The sequence below is a fragment of the Gekko japonicus genome, unplaced genomic scaffold, assembly GCF_001447785.1.
Source record: "Gekko japonicus isolate JY-2015 unplaced genomic scaffold, Gekko_japonicus_V1.1 scaffold2000, whole genome shotgun sequence".
In the NCBI taxonomy this organism is placed as follows: Eukaryota; Metazoa; Chordata; class Lepidosauria; order Squamata; family Gekkonidae; genus Gekko; species Gekko japonicus.
The window spans coordinates 40686-60849 of NW_015159775.1; the positions used below are offsets into that span (position 1 = coordinate 40686).

General features: G+C 50.0%; 1 protein-coding gene across 1 annotated transcript in view; it reads left to right on the top strand.

The window, feature by feature from the left end:
- Positions 1 to 20164, top strand: part of LOC107106665 (small conductance calcium-activated potassium channel protein 2-like) — a 68899-nt gene that overhangs the window by 36605 nt on the left and 12130 nt on the right. Inside the window, exons 4-5 of the mRNA XM_015406851.1 lie at positions 14432 to 14573; positions 17934 to 18044. Of these exons, the coding sequence (XP_015262337.1) occupies positions 14432 to 14573; positions 17934 to 18044 (253 nt within the window). The remainder of the gene's footprint in view (positions 1 to 14431; positions 14574 to 17933; positions 18045 to 20164) is intronic.

Sequence of the window (20164 nt, forward strand, 5' to 3'; positions counted from 1 at the left end):
CAGGGTGTGTGGCCTTATGACACACTTCCAGTGATGTCAGGGGGTGTGGCCTTATAACACACTTCCGGTGATGTCATGGGGTGTGGCCTTATGACACATTTCCGGTGATGTCAGGGGGTGTGGCATATGCTAATGAGTTATGCTAATGAGTTCCCCTAGCTCTTTTTCTACGAAACGACCCCTGGTCCATTGTCTCTTGGAGCGAAGCTCAACGTTTGTCTCTGGACTTCTCTGGACTGGATACATTACAGTCGGCAACCTGTTTTGCTCCGCTGCAGAAGCGGAGTAAAAAGACACCAGGGAAAGTCCGGTAGCAAACAGGTTGCTACGGCCAGGAACGGACTTTCCCCTGTGCGATTGCTCCGGCGCGCTCCCATGGCGTCGGGATGGTTTGATCAGGACACCCCGACTCCATGCCATTGTTGTCCCCCCCCCATTTCGGTATGCGCATCATCACACACGACATAGGGAGCGCTCAGTGCGGAGGTGCGAATCATCGATCCCTCGTTGAAGCACACCGGAAACACGCGGCAATTTTAGAACACCCTCCGGCCTGAGATTCCGCCAGATGCTACCCCGATTGTTGGATGGGATTCGGATTACCGCCACATCTGTTGGGTTAATGGCAATTGGTGTTGTTTTAACGGGTATGGTATTTATTCATTGTTTTCACTTGGTTGTTTATGCCATTTTAATGTTGTTAGCCGCCTTGGGCCAGATATCTGGAAAGGCGGGATAGAAATATAAACAATAAATGAATGAATAACTATATTACAATGAAAATGGCCCCTTCGGAAGTTGGACTCTGTGGCATCATAACCCATCGAAGTCCCTCCCCTCCCCTAACCCCACCTTCCTCAGGCTCCGCCCCTCAAATCTCCAGGCAATTCCCAAGCTTGAGGTGGCAACCCTACCAGCTAGGGTTGGCAGCTTTTTATTACAAAATTCCTGGATATCTGAGGTGGAGTCTTGGGGACTGCAGGACGTAGGAAGGTCAGAGAGCTCAGCAGGATATAATGCTATGGAATGAGACGGGGGGTAGGGTTGTGTTGGGTGATAGTGAGATATTGAAAAAATGATATTTAGCAGAGATAAGACAGCCCAGCAGAGCCAGAGTAAAATAATTCAGACTGAGAGTCCATGTGTGATTAAAATATAAAGTTTTTACCAGGGCTCTTTTTATAGAAAAGGCCCAGCAGGAACTCATTAGCATAATCGGCCACACCCAACAGCAAAACTCATTAGATATTAGGCCACACCCCTGACAGCACCGCTCATTAGCACATTAGGCCGCACCCCCATGTTACCAGAAGTGTGGTTATCCAGCCACACCCACCTTTTGCTCCTTATTCTGTTTACCTTGTTTGTTATCAAAAGTTGCCACCTCCAGGTTGAGGAAACTCCTGGAAATTTGGGGAGGACAGGGACCTCCGTGGAGTGAAATGCCATGTAGAGTCCCCCCCTCCCAAGCATCCATTTTCTCCAGGGGGACTGATCTCTGTAGTCTGGAGATGAGCCGTAATTCTGGGGGATTCCCCAGGTCCCACCTGGAGGCTGGCAACCCTACGGAATCCACCCTCCAAGGCAGCCATTTTCTCCAGGGGAACTGATCTCTGTCATCCGGAGATAAGTCATAATTCCAGGAGCTCTCCAGCTGGCCCTGCCTGGAGGTTGGCAACCCTCATACCCCCAAAAGTACCCTCTTCTATTCAATGTTATCCGTGCGCCTCGGCGTCCAGTCATGCCGGCCACATGACCATGGAGAAGTCTTCGGACAGCGCTGGCTCTTCGGCTTGGAAACGGAGATGAGTGCCGCCCCCTAGAGTCGGATTTGACTGGCTCTCGGGCAAGGGGCACCACACCCAACAGGTTGCCACCTCCAGGTTGAGGAAACTCCTGGAAATTTGGGGAGGACAGGGACCTCCGTGGAGTGAAATGCCATGTAGAGTCCCCCCCTCCCAAGCATCCATTTTCTCCAGGGGGACTGATCTCTGTAGTCTGGAGATGAGCCGTAATTCTGGGGGATTCCCCAGGTCCCACCTGGAGGCTGGCAACCCTGCGGAATCCACCCTCCAAGGCAGCCATTTTCTCCAGGGGAACTGATCTCTGTCATCCGGAGAGAAGTCATAATTCCAGGAGCTCTCCAGCTGGCCCTGCCTGGAGGTTGGCAACCCTCATACCCCCAAAAGTACCCTCTTCTATTCAATGTTATCCGTGCGCCTCGGCGTCCAGTCATGCCGGCCACATGACCATGGAGAAGTCTTCGGACAGCGCTGGCTCTTCGGCTTGGAAACGGAGATGAGTGCCGCCCCCTAGAGTCGGATTTGACTGGCTCTCGAGCAAGGGGAACCTTTCCCTTTCCCTTTTTATTCGGCGTTATTAATGCACATCCATTCCATCCAGTGGTGGGATGTCACGCCCTTCACCACAGGCAGTGTTCCCCCTCAGCTGAGTGAGTGTGAGCCAGTCTTTTAGCCTCCGGCTCACATTTTTGCCTTCGCTCAGGAAGGAGGGCTCCAGAGCAAACTAATGTATGCAGTCGCCAAATTGCCTGCGTTCACCACTTTAATGCCAGGAGCTCACAAAGTAGAACCTTTACTCACAGGACTCCACAGCTTAGAGCAGTGGTGGCGAACCTACGGCACGGGTGCCAGAGGTGGCACTCAAGAGCCCTCTCTGTGGGTACGCGTGCCATCGCCCCAGCCAGGCCTAGACCATCATTAAAGTGTCGAATTCTCCGCCAAATAATTTTAAGTAAATGAAAGCATTTGGGATTGCTTTCCTTACTTTGTTTGGATCATCTTAAATTAATGTATGAGTTGTTTTTTCTAAAGTAAAACCTCAGTATTTAGGTTAAATTGCCGTGTTGGCACTTTGCGATAAATACGTGGGTTTTGGGTCGCAGTTTGGGCACTCGGTCTCTAAAAGGTTCGCCATCACTGCTTTAGAGGGAGCATTGTCCTCTATCAAGGGGAGAAAATCCACCTTCGGTCATGGGGGTGTGTGGGGACGACCAGAAGATTATGCCGGCTTCTCCTGGAAGGCAGCGTGGTTAAGCCGAAGCAAAGGCCGGGCTTCTTCGTAACCCCCGGCCTCTCCCTACCGGTCAAACACACCCAGTCTCTCAGCTCCTGGGCTGTGATGTTAATTAGCACCATTAGGAATTGTGTAGCACTTTCTGGGAAATGCATTTCGCACCGCTTTTAAATGCTCTTCCGCCACACCTGGGGGGGGGGGACCCTCTAAGGAGCTGCAAAGGCGGCGGAGAAATCCCCAGGGGCTCCCGGCCCACTCATCTGGCATTAGCTCTAATTTGCCGCGCGTTTGAACAGCGCAGGAGGGCGGGCGCTTTCATCCCCGCCTCTGTTGACATTCCCAATTCCCTTGGAAACCGGATTAATCAAAGAGAACTCCCCGTCTCTCGCAAGCACCTCGGCTGGCGCTGATTGCGTGGGATCAAGAGGGAGGGCCCGGAAATGGGCAAGGGCCGCACTTTGGAACAACAGCGCCCTGCTGGCTCTGCCCGGCACTCTTGCTCACCCATGTGCCCAGGGCCGGCTCCAGCTTATTTTGCACCCTAGGCGAGGATCCCTTCTGCCCCCCCACCCCGTGTGCCCACCAATTTTCAAAAATAAATGCATTTTAGGAAGAATGAAAAACACAAATACTCAAGAAACTCCCAGAGTATGGGGCCGGGTGCAGTTTGGTGCCACTAAGGGCCGTCCGGCTCTAGGCGATCGCCTAGTTCGCCTAGTGAGTGAGCTGGCCCTGCATGTGCCAGACCTTGGCTGGAGGTGAGCAAAAATAAAATGAAACCAAAAAATAGGGTTGACAACAATGTTCCCTCTAAACTGTGGAGTCTTGTGAGCAAAAATTCTCCTTTGTGAGCTACCAGCCTTAAAGTTGTGAGCAAACAATTCGGCTACCGCATAAATTAGTTTGCTCTGGAGCCATCCTTCCTGAGCTAAGAAATGTGTGAGCCGGAGGCTAAAAAACTGTGAGCTGGCTCACACCAGCTCAGTTTAGAGGGAACACTGCCAACCTCCAGGTGGCTGGAGTGTATATCCAAAGGAAAGCTCAGGGGAGGTTGTATCAATACACAGACACTCCCTGTATAAATTACCAACAGACGTAGATGTTGGGGAAATAGTCAAAATGTTTAAATGACTTAGAGTTTCAATGGATCTTGCTTCACTGGAGAGGAGACATTTCATTGTGTTAAAAAGAAACACCTTTATTTCTAAGGGTAAAGGGTATACAGGCTATAAAGATACAAACATTGGCCCCGGTCACACAGGCCAGATAACGCAGGGGGAGGCGTGGCTGTTCACCCCAGAGCAAAATAAAGTGGGGTAGCCCGATCACACGGTCCCCGAGTCTCCGTGCTTCGGCTGTTAGCTGGCGATCACACGGTGATGCTGCAGCGTGGCAAAGAAGCGGTGCGGCAGGATCACACAAGCGTTTCGCGTTTGTGCACATGCGCAGTTCCGCGGAGCAGCACTGCTTTCAGTTTCGTGTTTGTGCGCATGCGCTTACAAAAAAATCCATTTTGCGACGGGATGTGGACGGGCGCCGGATGCCATGGGATAGTAGCGCTCCCGCGGTCAGACGCCTGTCTGTGCTGCGCGTTTTCCAGATACTAGTGCACTTTCCTTGGTACTTTTTAACTCCACATCTTTGGCGGGACGCCACAGGTTGGCCACAGGTGCGCTACGCTTCCCAGATGTTGCGGTGTGATCACGCCCCAAAAATCCGCCCGACATTCGTGCCTTCCGCGTGGCAAATTCTCCATGTGACCGGGGCCATTTAAGAGCTACATTTCTAACATCTTACTTCTAAGAAAGTATGGCTAGACAAGACTCCTAATTAGGGTTGCCAAAGGGGTCCGGGGGGCGGGGAATCCCCCGCTTTGGTGGCCCGATTTTCAACGTGACAAAAATCGGGCCCGGGGGAAACCCCACCCCCACGTGCACGTCACCCGGATGTGACGTTGCACGCTGGGGGCGGGGCCACAGCCATTTGAGGGGAAAACTCTTGCCAGGAGTTCCCCGCCGAGGAGGTAAAGAACATTTGGCAACCCTACTCCTAATCAATGGAGTATCTGCTTCTTCTTGACCCCTAGAAAGGAAATCACCGGAAACCAGTAACCGATCTGTATTACAATGCAAGCCATTTTTCCCGGGTTTTCTCCCCATTGGCTCTGAGCCAGGTTTCCCTTCCAGGTCAGTCTAAACCATAGCATAGAAAGGTAAACAAGTTAACCCTATAATGACTGGATTGTGAGACCTTGCAAACACATACATTTCCAACCAGGGCTCTTTTTGTAGAAAAAGCCCAGCAGGAACTCATTAGCATAATAGGCCACACCCAACAGCAGGAACTCATTAGCATATTGGGCCACACCCATGACAGCACAGCTCATTAGCACATTAGGCCACACCCCCATGTTACCAGAAGTGTGGTCATCCAGCCACACCCACCTTTTGCTTCTTATTCTGTTTACCTTGTCTGTTGTCAAAACCCAGGGCTTTCTTGTAGCAGGAACTCCTTTGCATGTTAGGCCACAAACCCATAATATAAACACACCCCTAATGTAGCCAATCCTAATGAGTATCTGCTGTTGGGTGTGGCCTATTATGCTAATGAGTTCCTGCTGGGCGTTGCCAACTCGGGAGCCAGCCGGAACTCCGTTCCTGTGCGTTCCTGCCCAAAAATAGCCCTGTTTCCAACAATAGAAATAACATATTATCCGAATCCATTTTAACAGTTCAAATACTTATCGAGTTCAACAAACACTCTTATATTTTCTTGAAGGGTTAGGATCCAACAGTACTTAATACAAAGGACAAAATCTAAATAAAGCCCACTAATCCTTTGTATGAGACGCTTCGGGAGCACAGAGTCGGCAACCCCCGTCTCCCTGGATTTTGGAGTGGTTTGGCCTGGGGTTGCCAGCTTCCAGGTGGGCCCTGAAGATCTCCCGGAAATACAGCTGACCTCCAAACAACGGATATCAGTTTTCCCCCGGAGAAAGTGTCTGCTTTGGAGGGTGGATGGGATGGCATCCCCCCCTGCCGAGGTCCCTCCCCTCCCCAAACCTCGCCCTCCCCGGGCTCCACCCCCAAATCCCCAGACATTTCCCAGCCTGTAACTGGCAAGCCGAGTCGGGCCTCAATTGGGAGCCAGTGCAAGAGGAATCGTGGTTTATTTCCAAATCGTGTACAGGCGGAACTTTGCTTATCTGCTTTCTTGCAGTTTTGTCCACCCTTTTGTGATCGAACATCTAGGATTGGATCCCTCACGTCTGTTCCACTCGTGGTGGCACTGGCTCTGTCCTGTCCAGCGCAAGCTGTGCTAAGCCAGCGCTCTCTAGGTGTGAGTCAACCACGACTAGTGAGGAGAGCTTAAATCATCTTTATTCAACTTCACACGCATTCAGAAGATCCTTTACTCACAATCGTCCAGACAGCTGGGTGGAAAGTGACATCTTGTGATCTAGGCTAGTTCAATAGCCGCGGTGAGAAAGAGATGGGCTTCCCCTCTCCTTGCAGTAAGGGTTGATGAACAAAAAAAACAGAAAAGAACAATAAAATCCTATCTTTGCGCCTCTGAGCTCAGGAAATTACTCTTAATGAGCCAGTCAGAGGGAAGCTTCTGGGACCCCTAACTGTGGACTCCAATTCCCAGGGTGCAACAAGTCTTAAAGATACAGAGCAGTTTTACTAAACTACAGATAACGCTGACTGGGGGCAGCATAGGCTCCTTGAGCCAAGGAAAGCGCTACTGCTCATGGAAATAATCTGTGGGATCCAACCCATTTCCCCCCCAAGATTCTTGTGTGTCTGTGTTGTTTCAGCAGTGCCAGGTGGTTAAACCCCTGCACTGTTGGGTTTTGCAAGTATCATCCCTTCAGTCATGAAAGGGTTAAGCTGATGTTTCTGTAAACTGATAGTAGCAAGTTCAGCACAGAACCAATTAGGTGTAGAGTAGATTCTTCCCACCAAAAAGGGGTGAGGTTTTAGTCTTAATGAGGTGACTTTAAGATTGACTGTTGGCTAATCGATTATGTTGGAGACAGTCCACGCTATTCTGCACATACACAAGAGTGGAGCTTTGGAGGGAAACTTCCATTCCTTCCTTTTTAGGGTCAGAGGAAGTGAAGAAACAAGATGGAGTAGATCAAAACTAGAAAGATGAGTTCGCTAGACTGTTGTTTTCTTTCCTTGTGATCCTTTCCCTAACTTTGAAGTCAAGTTTTCCTTAGAAGTTACACACCCACGTGTCGGTGCGGCATCATTCCGCCGCGCTTCATTCACTCTGCTAAATATCCAACATGCACATACAATGATAGCTTTTTTTGCAGTGCTTCACCAACGCACGTGTGTACATTAGGAATAGGGGTCCCAAATCCCCCCGGGGGGCGGAATTCCCCCCGGTTTCGAGCCCCAATTCCCGCTCCTGCGGAATTGGGGCCCGGGGGAACCCCCACCCCCGCGCGTGCGTCACCCGGAAGTGACGTCACACGCTGGGGGCGGGGCGACGCCATTTGAGGGGAAAACTCTATGTGCACGCACACGAAGAGGACGCCGTCCGGGAGCCCCCCGGACGAATTTCATTTGGCAACCCTAATTAGGAACATTGGGGGGGGGGATGCAGCAAACTGGGCGTGGCTCTGTTCTGGAATTAAGAAGAAGAGAAGAGATTGAATTTATACCCCGCCCTTCACTACCCAAAGGAGTCTCAAAGCGGCTTACAAACTCCTTTCCCTTCCCCACATCAGACACCCTGTGAGGTAGGTGGGGCTGAGAGAGCTCTGACAGAAACTGCTCTTTCAGAACTATGGCTTGCCCAAGGTCATCCAGCAGCTGCAAGTGGAGGAGTGGGGACTAGAGTTCTCCCAGATTAGAGTCCGTGCACTTAACCACTACATCAAACTTGAGCAGTTTTTCTAGTGACCCCAGAACTGAGGAGGAGTGGAGTGGGGGGCCGAGGGGAATCCAGGCTCAGTCCATTGTTATTGTCACCTGTTGGATCCCCAAGCATCGAGAACAGGTCCTACCTGGCTGCCAGTGGGGGGATTCCTGATCATTCCTGCAGCGTTGTCACCCGGAAGTGATGTCATCACATTTCCGACCTTGGGGTTGACGCTCTAGGTTTTGGGCAAAACTCTATGATTTGGGGGGGCTTCAAACCCATAGGTAAAGGCGGAGCTATTTTTGGGCCGGAACGGAGTTCCGGCTGGCTCTTGAGTTGGCCACGCCCAGCAGGAGCTCATTAGCATAACAGGTCACACCCAACAGCAGAAACTCATTGGAATTGGCTACATTAGGGGTGTGTGGCTTAACATGCAAAGGAGTTCCTGCTACAAAAAAGCCCTGGGTTTTGACAACAAACAAGGTAAACAGAAAAAGAAGCAAAAGGTGGGTGTGGCTGGATGACCACCATTCTGGTAACATGGGGGTACGGCCTAATATGCTAATGAGCTGTACTATCAGGGGTGTGGCCTAATATGCTAATGAGTTCAGGCTGTTGGGTATGGCTTATTATGCTAATGAGTTCCTGCTGGGCTTTTTCTACAAAAAGAGCCCTGGTACTAAAGGTAAAGGTTCCCTTGTTCGAAAGCCAGTCGAGTCCGACTCTAGGATTGCGGTGCTCATCTCCGTTTCCAAGCCGAAGAGCCAGCGCTGTCCGAAGACGTCTCCGTGGTCATGTGGCTGGCATGACTAAACACCAAGGCGCACGGAACACTGTTACCTTCCCACTGAAGTGGTACTTATTTATCTACTTGCAATTTCTTGCTTTCGAACTGCTAGGTTGGCAGGAGCTGGAACTAGGGATGGGAGCTCACTCCGTCATGCGGCACATTCGGGTCTCGAACTGCTGAACTACCAACCTTCCACAGCCTGCAGTTCAGCGTCTTAACCACTTGAGCCACTGCAGCTCCTTCAAAACCGTAGAGTTATGCCCAAAACCTAGAGCTTCGCCCCCAATGTCGGAAACATGATGACATTACACCCGGGTGATGTCATCACGTTTCCAACATTGGGGGGTGACGCTCTAGGTCTGGCCAGCTGGGCCACAGCAGATTGGGGGCCCTGAAATCGGGGGGTCCCCTGGCCCCAACGGGGGAAACGGAAACCCTAGTCTGGGTCAAACAGACCCTGCAGCACCGCTAGCATGTTGTAATGGTCAGGGTGCCAGATCAGGATATGGGAGACCCGGGTTCAAATCCACACTCTACCATGGACTCTACCAGTCACACACATTCTCTGCCTATCCTATCTCACAGGGTCGTAGTGCTCTTGGTTCAAGCTTATTCCAGGGCTGTTTTATCATCCCGATCCACTCCAAGGGGAACCCCTCCACCATTTTCTTTAAATGGAATAGGAGAAATCTATTCATCCACCTATAGAATGAGAGTTGGGCTATGATCCCATGGATGCTTACCTATGAGTAAGACCCACCCAGCACAGCAGGAGGCCTCTGTGTAATCACACATAGGACCAGACTGCCAATTTGACATCTCTCCACCTCTGTCTCCTATTTAAGCTTCCTGGCTCTGCTCTTATAGATGCCGGGTGGCCAATGGCTGTGCAAGAACAGATGCCTGCCCCCCACAGTGTTGAGACTCCGGAAGGAGGCAAGAGGTGGAGGGAAGGGAGGTGGAGGTGGGGAGAATTTGGGCAGGATTCAGCTTTCATTCGCTGTACATTCTGGTTGGTTTCCATTAATTGTCCTTGTCTCAACCTGGCTGGATCGTACACCTCTCTTTGGAGACTTGTTAAAATGAAAAAGTGCTTCTCCCCCCCCTAAATTTTTTTTAACATGAAGAATGAAAGATAGATTCACTGGTATGGTAAACCAGTAATCTGTATTCCACTGTAGGAGAGTGCAGTTAAAGCTAAATGCAGCAGAGTTTTCCTCTGTTCTGAGCATGCTAGCAAGTTACAGAGTTACACAGAGCTGCTTGTCAATTCCAAACTAATAATAGTATCTTTATTTTAGGAACTACATTCTAGATAGTAAGGATGAGAGATAGGGACAGGTACCTATTCTAACTACCTGGATGGATGCAGACGGAGTTTGCATCCAGTGTTTCCTCTAAACTGAGCTAGCTAGCTCACATTTTTTTAACCTCCGGCTCACACATTTTTATCTTAGCTCAGGAAGAAGGGCTCCAGAGCAAACTAATTTATGCAAGAGCCAAATTGCTCCTTCACAACTTTAATGCCAGTAGCTCACAAAAGGAGAATTTTTGCTCGTGAGACTCCACAGCTTAGAGGGAGCATTGGTTGCATCCATGGTGCAAAGATGGCGAGCAAACCTGCTCCTTCTTTGAGTGTGTGTGAGAGGTGTGTGAAAGGAAGGAAGGAAGGAAGACTATTTCCCTGTGAATATCCATCTATGCATCAAAGGAACAGAGGCAGAAGATTAAACAGGAAGGGAACCCACAGTTTTCCTGTCTGCCTGATTCTCTTGTCACCCCTCCCCCCAGCGGAGGCTAAGAGGCAGTGTCTGGTCCTTCTCTTCCAACAAAGAACCCCAGCCCTGGAAAACAGCAGCTCTTTTGGTTAAGACACTGAACTACCGACTGGAAGGTCGGTAGTTCAGCAGTTCAAGACCCGAGTGCCGTATGACGGAGTGAGCTCCCGTCTCTGGCCCCAGCTCCTGCCAACCTAGCAGTTCGAAAGCAAGAAATTGCAAGTAGATAAATAGGTACCGCTTCGGTGGGAAGGCAACAGCGTTCTGTGCACCTCGGCATCTAGTCATGCCCGTCACATGACCACGGAATAAGTCTTCGGACAGCCCTGGCTCTTTGGCTTGGAAACGGAGACGAGCACCGGATTCGACTGGCTTTCGAGCAAGGGAAACCTTTACCTTTACCTAGCCAGCCAGGAGTCAGATCTTGCAAAATCCTTTCCACCCATGGTGCTGCTACTTCCCCCAGTGCAAGAAGCCTGGAGAGGCAGGCAGAAAGCAAACCACCTCTGTTAGTCTCTTGCCTTGAAAGCCCAACGGGGCTGCCACAAGTCGCCCTCGACTTGACAACAATTGACACACCCGCAAGAGGGCTGTCATGTAGAAAATGGAGCAGATCTATTCTCTCTTGCTCCGGATTGCAAGACTAGATCTAATGGGTGGGAATGACAAGGGAGTCGTTACCGGCTAAATATCAGGAGACACTTCCTAACTGTCAGAGTGGTTGAGCAGTGGAACAGTCTGCCTCGGGAGGTGGTGGGTGCTCCTTCGCTGGACGTTTTCAAGCGGGGGCTGGACGACCATCTTTCAGGTATGTTGTAGGTATGTAGGGCTATCTTTCGGCTATGCTCCTCCAGAGTGCTGGGGGTTGGACTAGATGACCTGCAAGGTCCCTTCCAACTCTAACATTCTATGAGGAGTCGTGCCTTGATTTTGCAGCACTAAACAGAAGGTGATCAGAACAGAAACCGACCTTGCTACGAATCAGCATTTCCTTTGACTTCTCTTCAGGGGTCATTTCGTAGAAAAAAGCTAGGGGGACTCATTAGCATAACTCATTAGCATATGCCACACCCCCTGACATCACCGGAAGTGTGTCCTCCCCACAGCCGGCGGCGACCTCCAGCGGGCACCAGCAGGGAGCTCCAGGCCCCGCCCTCCCGCCCCTCACCCGGGGGGATGGCGTCCCCCCGCGTCCCCCCCAAAATGACCCCTGAAGGCAGAAATGTGTAAGGTTACAGGCAGGGCTCTTTTTGTAGAAAAAACCCAGAAGGAACTCATTAGCATAATAGGCCACACCCAACAGCAGGAACTCATTAGCATATTGGGCCACACCCCTGACAGCACAGCTCATTAGCATATTAGGCTGCACCCCCGTGTTACCAGAAGGGTGGTCATCCAGCCACACCCACCTTTTGCTTCTTATTCTGTTTACCTTGTCTGTTGTCAAAACCAGGGCTTTTTTTGTAGCAGGAACTCCTTTGCATGTTAGGCCACACAACCCTAATGTAGCCAATCCTAATGCGTTCCTGCTGCTGGGTGTGGCCTATTATGCTAATGAGTTCCTGCTGGGCGTGGCCAACTCAGGAGCAGCACTCAGAGGTTTTGGCTGTAGTGGGCGTGGCCAAATCTGAAGCCAGCCGGAACTCTGTTCCTGTGCGTTCCTGCCCAAAAATAGCCCTGGTTACAGGGTATGTGCAAGTTAAGGAGGAAAATAAGCAGAAGGGTCCTTTTAAATACCGGCTTCCTTTTAGAAGTAGATGTACAGTAGTGATATATCAACAGATACGGATCGTTTACTCCAGTATGTTTTTTAAAATGTATATATGGCAGTAAGCGATCGGTATCTATTGATATCAGTATTGTATATATCTGTTTATAAAAGGATGCCAGTATTTATATATATTTTAATTTTGTGAGTGTGTGTGTGGCCGCAGTGGCTCAGAGGTTAAGACGCTGAGCTGCAGACTGGAAGGTCTGTAGTTCTGCAGTTCGAGACCCGAGTGCCATGTGACAGCGTGAGCTCCCGTCTCTGGCCCCAGCTCCTGCCAACCTAGCAGTTCGAAAGCAAGAAATCGGACAAGTATGCAGACAGAGAGTGATTTCAGCAAAGCGTACTTATTCGATCAGGAACAAGACGACTTTGGCCGGCTCGCAGGCCGGCTTATATCCCCCGAGAAACCGCCACCCAAAACACACCCCTACTTCCCTATAGGTTATTTACAGTGGCCGAGAGTCCCATAGGCACTCAGCCGGGAACCTAGCCCCCTGATTGGAGCGGGCTAGGATCCGCATAGTCCATTGTCTCTTGGAGCGAAGCGCGGCGTTTGTCTCTGGACTTGTCTGGACTTGTCTGGACTGGATACATTACAAAATCGCAAGTAGGTAAATAGGTACTGCTTTGGTGGAAAGATAACAGCGTTCCATTTGTCTCAGCGTTTAGTCATGCCAGCCACATGACCACAGAAATGTCTTCGGACAGCGCTGGCTCTTCGGCTTGGAAATGGAGATTAGCATTGCCCCCTAGTGTCGGATTCAACTGGCTTTCGAGCAAGGGAAACCTTTGTGTGTGTGTGTGTGTGTGTTTATTTATCCTTTTTATCTGCACTTCATAGCGTTAAACGTGTAAATTCAAATTTCAAACTAAAGAAGTTTTTTCAACAGAATGGAAACCCTGTTTTCCACTGGGTATGTGTGTCCCCATCTCCCTGGTGAGAACACAGACTCTGGGGAATGTGTGTCTGTGTGTGTGCGCGTGTGCGTGAAATTCTGCCAAGCAAGTCACTGGGGGGCAGTTACGTTTTGCTCTGCGGCTAGGATTGCCAACCTCCAGGTGAGGCCTGGAGATCTCCTGGAATCAGAACTGATCTCCAGGACCCCTAAGGAAGGTGCTGCTTCGGAGAGCGGACTCTGTGGCACTAGAAGCAGCTGACGTCCCTCCCACTCCTCAAATGCCACCCTCTCCCGGCTCCACCCCCAAACCCCCAGGAATTTCCCAACCCAGAGGTGGCATCCCTAGCTGAGTACGCCGTTCCGGGCGCTTTCCGAACCTTTCCCAAAGCAATCCCACACACAGCGTGTTGCGGTAGCCCCATCACTAGAACATCAGCTCATTTGTTTCTGGGATGAGAATTCAGACCTGTTGCTGATCCAAACGAGGACTCACCGGGGATTTAAATTTTTTTTTAGAAAACAACAACAACACAAAACCCTTCAGGCTGTGAAATATTTTTGACCCATCAAACAGGCACTCGCTTGAGTTTATGGAAGGCAGCCTGCAAACGCGGCAGTGAGAATGCAGGAATTAGCCCCTCGATTGGTTTGTGCGAACAGCTCAAAGGCACTTTAAATGCTTCAGGGTTCCACGGGGATGCAGCCAGAGACGGAGGCCATTTCCAGAAGAAGGGCGCAAATTGGGGGTGAGGGGAGCCCTTTCCTAGCTTTGTACATCGGTTTCAACAGCCACGTCGGCTCAAATGCACTTTTGTTTTTTGTTCCTTTTTTTTAAAAGTCGTTTCCAGAAATGGTGCATCGTTTGATTTTTTTCCCTTTTCTGCATCGCCTGGGTGTGCAAACGCAATGCAAAAGCTTCACGGTCTGGAATGCACATTTGATTTCTCTTTTTTTGTTAAAAGTCATAGGACTCTTCCTTCCCCTTTTATGTTGCGCTAACAGCCTGTGTAATTCCTGATTTGGTTTTTAGCAGTGTGGGAAGATCCACGTTAGGAGGGCGATGAAGGTGCCTTTGGCCTTGACCTGCCTTGGCCTGCTCAAATTCATGCCCTGGTCAAGAGTGGGCCTCTCCCCATTCCAAGGTTGCTGGCTGCGTTAGATGAAGAGTTGATGTCCATGGGCTCCTAAGGCCTTCTGGGGTTCAGGGACAGGTACGGGATGCGGGGAAAGAACCTAAGTTGGTTTTGATGGGGACTTTCTCCCTCTGGCTCTTTGACAGGTATCACGACAAGCAGGACGTGACCAGCAACTTCCTGGGGGCCATGTGGTTGATCTCGATCACCTTCCTCTCCATCGGCTACGGTGACATGGTCCCTCACACCTACTGTGGGAAAGGGGTCTGCCTGCTGACCGGCATTATGGTGAGGCCACAAATGCCACTTGGGCCCAGGATAGGGTTGTCAGCCCAGGGCTGGCAACCAGCAAGAGGGTTGTGGGGACAGCGTTCCTGTAGCAAAATTTAATAAAGCCTCATCTGCTTACAGGAAGTTCTCACCCTAGAGTTCGGGGCGATTCCTAGAGCTACCCGGAAGTGGAAAGGGTAGCTCTAGGAATTGTCAGAAACTCTATGGGTAAAACCAGAAACGCTTGCCATAGAGCTTCCAGTGATTCCTAGAGCTACCCTTTTCACTTCTGGGTAGCTCAAGGGATTTCCAGGAACTCTATGGTAAGGACTTCCTGTAAGTAGATGAGGCCTCATTTTTTCTGCTTAAATTTTTCTCCCACTGCTGCTTTGTGTGGCACGGGGCAGTGGGTCCTGGGAGTGAACTATTCAAGTCTTTGAGAGAAGAGCATACAGACAGAAAGCGGAATAAGAGGAGATTTCACCGAGTGTTAGCATATGCAGAGAGACAGCACGCAGAGATGAATGCTGAGTAGGAAAGGATTCACTGAGTCTACACATATTCGGCTCCGGGGAAGCCTTATGCAACAGGCGTTGGAGCAAGCCTGTCTGCAGATTCATGACCTTTATGCTATTTGTCTACAATCCAATATTAGTACAAGAAAGACACAAAGAAGATTTACCGTTTGTAAGAACTTTAGACCATTGGACTGTGCTTGTCAACATTGCGGAATCGTTTTTTTTAATGTTTATTCTTGTATGAATGTACAGAAATGTATTAGTATTGATCTACTTTTTTTGAAAATCTATAAAAGGTTGATATTCCTTTCGTAAATATATCATGGTTGCCATTGACTATTTTCTACCTAGTGAGGACATGTGAATGGCCATTGCTCCACCATTATGAGCCCAGAAATGATGTCACTGTGTCCGGGTGATGCTCTATTCCACTGAAACTCTACATTTTTACCGCAATTCCCCTCCCCCTTCCACACGACTGAGCTGGGGCTGCTGGGCTGAAGGACTCATGTTGGAGTCAGAGTTCTGGCAGCCCTGGCCTAGAGGGATGATTTCAACATTTAGTGGAAAGTAAATGCTAAAGTATAGATTTTCCCCTTGTGGTACAGTGGGAAGGGAGAACCCCGGAAGCAAAGGCTATGCTCCTCGAGGGACCTGTTTTTCTATAGCTACTTCCACCTGGAAGACAAAGCCAGCATGACACACAAGTTAGAGCAGGGGTGTCAAACGTAAGGCCCAGGGGCTGGAACCGGCCCATCCAGGGCTCTTATGCGGCCCGTGAGCAACTAGTACAAGAGAAGGAACCGGAGACTGCTGGGGGGGGGAGTGGGCGGAGCCATTCTGATTATGGCTTCAGTAAGGCGGAACAACCTCATCTACAGCACTCAAGCAGCGTGGGAGCAGCTGCCCAGCGTTGCACCACGGGTTCTCCAGTCTGCCCATATGGTTTTCCCTTGCACCCCCCTCCCAGCCCTTGGGGACTTGCAATGAGGATGCAACAACTCAGAGCTTACCAGCTGCTGTCCTTATACAGTTCATATCTCCGGTACCTGGAGTTACATTTTATGGCACACAAGTGTTCCCTCTAAGCTGAGTTAGTGTGAGCTAGCTCACAGAATTTTAGCCTCCAGCTCACAGATTTCTGTCTTAGCTCAGGGAGGATGACTCCAGAGCAAGCTAATTTATGCAGCAGCCAAATCATTTGCTCACAACTTCAATGCCAGCAGCTCAAAAAGTAGAAATTTTGCTCACAAGCCTGTTCGGCTTAGAGGGCACACTTTGCCATGCTGGCAAAGAGACATTTATTTCAGATCTGGCACACTTTGCCACGCTGGCAAAGAGACATTTATTTCAGATCTGGCCCTCATAATAGTTCAACACCTCTGAGTTAGAGTGTCAAACTGTGATCAGGGAGACCTAGATTTTAGTTTCCACTCTGCCACAGAAGCTTGCTAGGTGATCTTGGGCCACTCAGTCTGACCTAGGGATGCCAAGCCAGCACTCACGCTGCCAGGGAGCTGAATGCGTGGGGAAAGCATAGCTGATGCTTTGACATCACTTCCGGGCAAACACCTGGACATGATGCAACTCCCCCTTCCATGACAATCTAGGAATCCCCCCAAACTCTATGGTAAATACCACAGAGATTTGGTCAGTTCCTAGAGCATAAGGATGTGATGTCACTGTCAGGTATTCACCTAGAAATGACATCACAACACCAGTGACATTGTTCCCCACCACCACCATTTCCCTCCTGCTGCTCACTGTCCTAGTCTGACCCTCTGACTGAGACACTACTTGGGTTCAAATCCCCATTCTACCATGAAGCTCACTGGGTGGGTGAACTTTAGGGATGGTCACAAACTCATCACAAATTTTTCCCCTGTTCGTGGTTCGCAAACAGAAGTTCGTGACGCGTCTACTGTCACAATCTTCCACAAACTTTTAAAGCAGTTCAAGTTCACGGTAGTTCACATATGGACCAGAAAGCAGGGGTTTAAAGGCACTCTGAGTCCCTTTAAACCCCTGCTTTCTGTTCCCGCAAAAGCTACAAAAGCAGCTGAGCTGTTCAGCTGTTTCGGGCTGTCTTGTACAGTCCCTTTAAACTTTAAAGGTATTGCAGAAGACAGCCCAAAATACAGCTGTGTGGTGTGGAGATGCTCCTGCCACGCAACTGTTTTGGGCTGTCTTGTGCTGTCCCTTTAAAGGGATTGCAGATAACAGCCTGAAACAGCTGAACGGCAGGGAGCAAGCAGTTTAGCTTTTAATCTGGCTTTCTGCAGGTCCCTTTCATTGGGGTTTGCGGAGCCACGAACCGTGAACTGATTCAGTTTGCAAACTGGCCCCCTGGTTCGACTTGTGGTTCGGTTCATGGATCTGAGTCCCTTTAAACCCCTGCTCGGTTCATGGATCGGCCATGAACCACAGACAGAACCACATTTCCCCGGTTCATGTCCATCCCTAGTTGTCCTGGGCCAATCAGACTTAACTGCCTCACTGGGTTGTTGTGGTGATAAAATAAGAGAGGTCACATTTGCTTCAATGCTGAACGCTCCTGCTCATCCACAAGTTTATCACTTGTACTGAGGAAACTCCCCAGATATCGTGAATGTGTCCCCCTCCCGATTTTATTTTTGCTGCTATTTCGACTCATAGCTATTGATTGTATTTTAAATGTTAAATTTTAATTAATTAAAAAAAATGTATGCTGCCCTCCAGTCCTTGGAGGATAAAAAATGTATAGATAAATCCCTCTGGACTCTATGCTCCATGACAGAGGCAGAAATTCGGTAGGTTTGGCTTTTCCATCCCATTGGGGATAAAGCAGTCTCACAATCACCCCCTCTTCTCTGTGTCCTAGGGTGCGGGGTGCACAGCCCTGGTGGTCGCCGTTGTTGCACGAAAGCTGGAACTGACCAAAGCTGAAAAACACGTCCATAATTTCATGATGGATACGCAATTAACAAAGCGGGTAAGAGGTGTCTACTTGGCATTTAGGTCCTTGGCCTTGTCGCCAAGGATTTCCCCCGCCCCACAGCAACAAAGCAACAAAGGAGCTGTGGTGGCTCAAGTGGTTAAGACGCTGAACTGCAGGCTGCGGAAGGTCGGTAGTTCAGCAGTTCGAGACCCGGGTGCCGCATGACGGAGTGAGCTCCCGTCTCTAGTTCCAGCTCCTGCCAACCTAGCCATTCGAAAGCAAGAAATTGCAAGTAGATAAATAGGTACCACTTCGTTGGGAAGGTAACAGCGTTCCGTGCGCCTCGGTGTTTAGTCATGCCGGCCACATGACCACGGAAACGTCTTCGGACAGCGCTGGCTCTTCGGCTTGGAAACAGAGATGAGCACCGCAACCCTAGAGTCGGACTCGACTGGCTTTCGAGCAAGGGAACCTTTACCTTTTTACAGCAACAAAGGGATTTCCAAGGTTGGGTTTTGCACTAAATTCCTCTTTAACCATGATCGTTTCTGGAATTAACTACACATCTGATCGAGACAACAAAGTATGGTTGTGGAGGAGAGGAGCTCTTCGCGGAACTGGCAACAGGACAAACAGCCAGGATCTGCCGAAAATGGCATGAGAGGGAAGGAGGGAAGGCTGAACCCCTCCTGTTGCCACAACGTGCCCCTCAGCCAATTTTTTTTGGGGGGGCACTAGCAATCTTTGAGGTGAGTCTCGGTCAGACATGTAATGCAAGTTGCGTCGGGAGACCGGGCCCCATGGCTTCCAGATCTTTCCGTTCTTTTGCATCTTTACCACTCTTTGATGTTACTTAGGGCTCTTTTTCTAGCAGGGACTCCTTTGCAGATTAGGCGACACCCCCCTAATGTAGCCAATCCTCCAAGAGCTTACAGAGCTCTTCTTACAGGGGCTACTGTAAGCTCTTGGAGGATTGGCTACATTAGGGGTGTGTCGCCTAATATACAAAGGAGTTCCTGCTACAAAAAGAGCCCTCACACCCCTAATGTAGCCAATCCTCCAAGAGCTTACAGTAGCCCCTGTAAGAAGAGCTCTGTAAGCTCTTGGAGGATTGGCTACATTAGGGGGGGTGTCGCCTAATATGCAAAGGAGCTCCTGCTACAAAAAGAGCCCACTTCTGCAAGTGGATGAAACACTACCAGAAAGCCCCCTATGATTGTACTGAGACCCCGTTCCCAAGCAGTGGTGAGGTCAGGGTGGGGTCTCCAGACAGGCCAAGCCACTGCTGGAACAAGGCCCTGATGCACCACAGGGGCTCAGCTCTTCAGCATGGGAAGTGACTGGCGTCCCCTCCTGGGCCCAAGCTGCAGAGAGAGCAAGCTGAGCCTTTTTGGGGTGGCCCGAGGCTAGTGATGGCACAGGCACAGTAAGGGACGGAGCGACAAAATATCTTGAACCGGACCCGGTTGAGGCCCCACACAAAGAGGTCTCTTTGCAACCCAACATGTCCTCACATCCAGATTTCTCTTTTGCCATGCCAAACCAGACCAGACCGTACATCTGCCTCAAGTTGCAGCCAGACATTACAATTGGGAAACTAACAATCCCAAACGTGCCAGGGCCCGATTCAGATCGGGAGCGTGGCAGAAGGAGATGAGGGGGGCTTCAATTTTGCCTCCTTGCCATTTTCCCAAGTCAACTGGAGCCCTGGCGCATTTGGGAACCTTAATTCCCTGACTTAACGTCTGTTTGCAAGCTGGGGAGCCTGACCCGACTCATGGTAGCGGGATCATCTAATTTGGCCCTGTGTGCGGAGGTAACACGGGCAGGAGAGGGGAGAGAGTCCAATGAATGGGAAGAACCAAGAGGTACATGGCCTACTGCTCTGCATGAAATTTGGATAGCAAGAGTGGATTCCTAATATATCTGGTTCCCTTTCGGAAATGAGACCAGATAATCTGGAGCTTGAAAATGTAAAGTTGAAATCCTTCAGGTGAGACCTAAGGATCCCCTGGAATTACAGCTCCTCTCCAGACTACAGAGATCAGTTCTCCTGGAGAACATGGATGCTTTGGAGGGTGGACTCGATGATGATGATGATGATGATGATGATGATGATGATGATGATGATGATGATGATGATGATGATGTTGATTTAGATTTATTAATCGCTT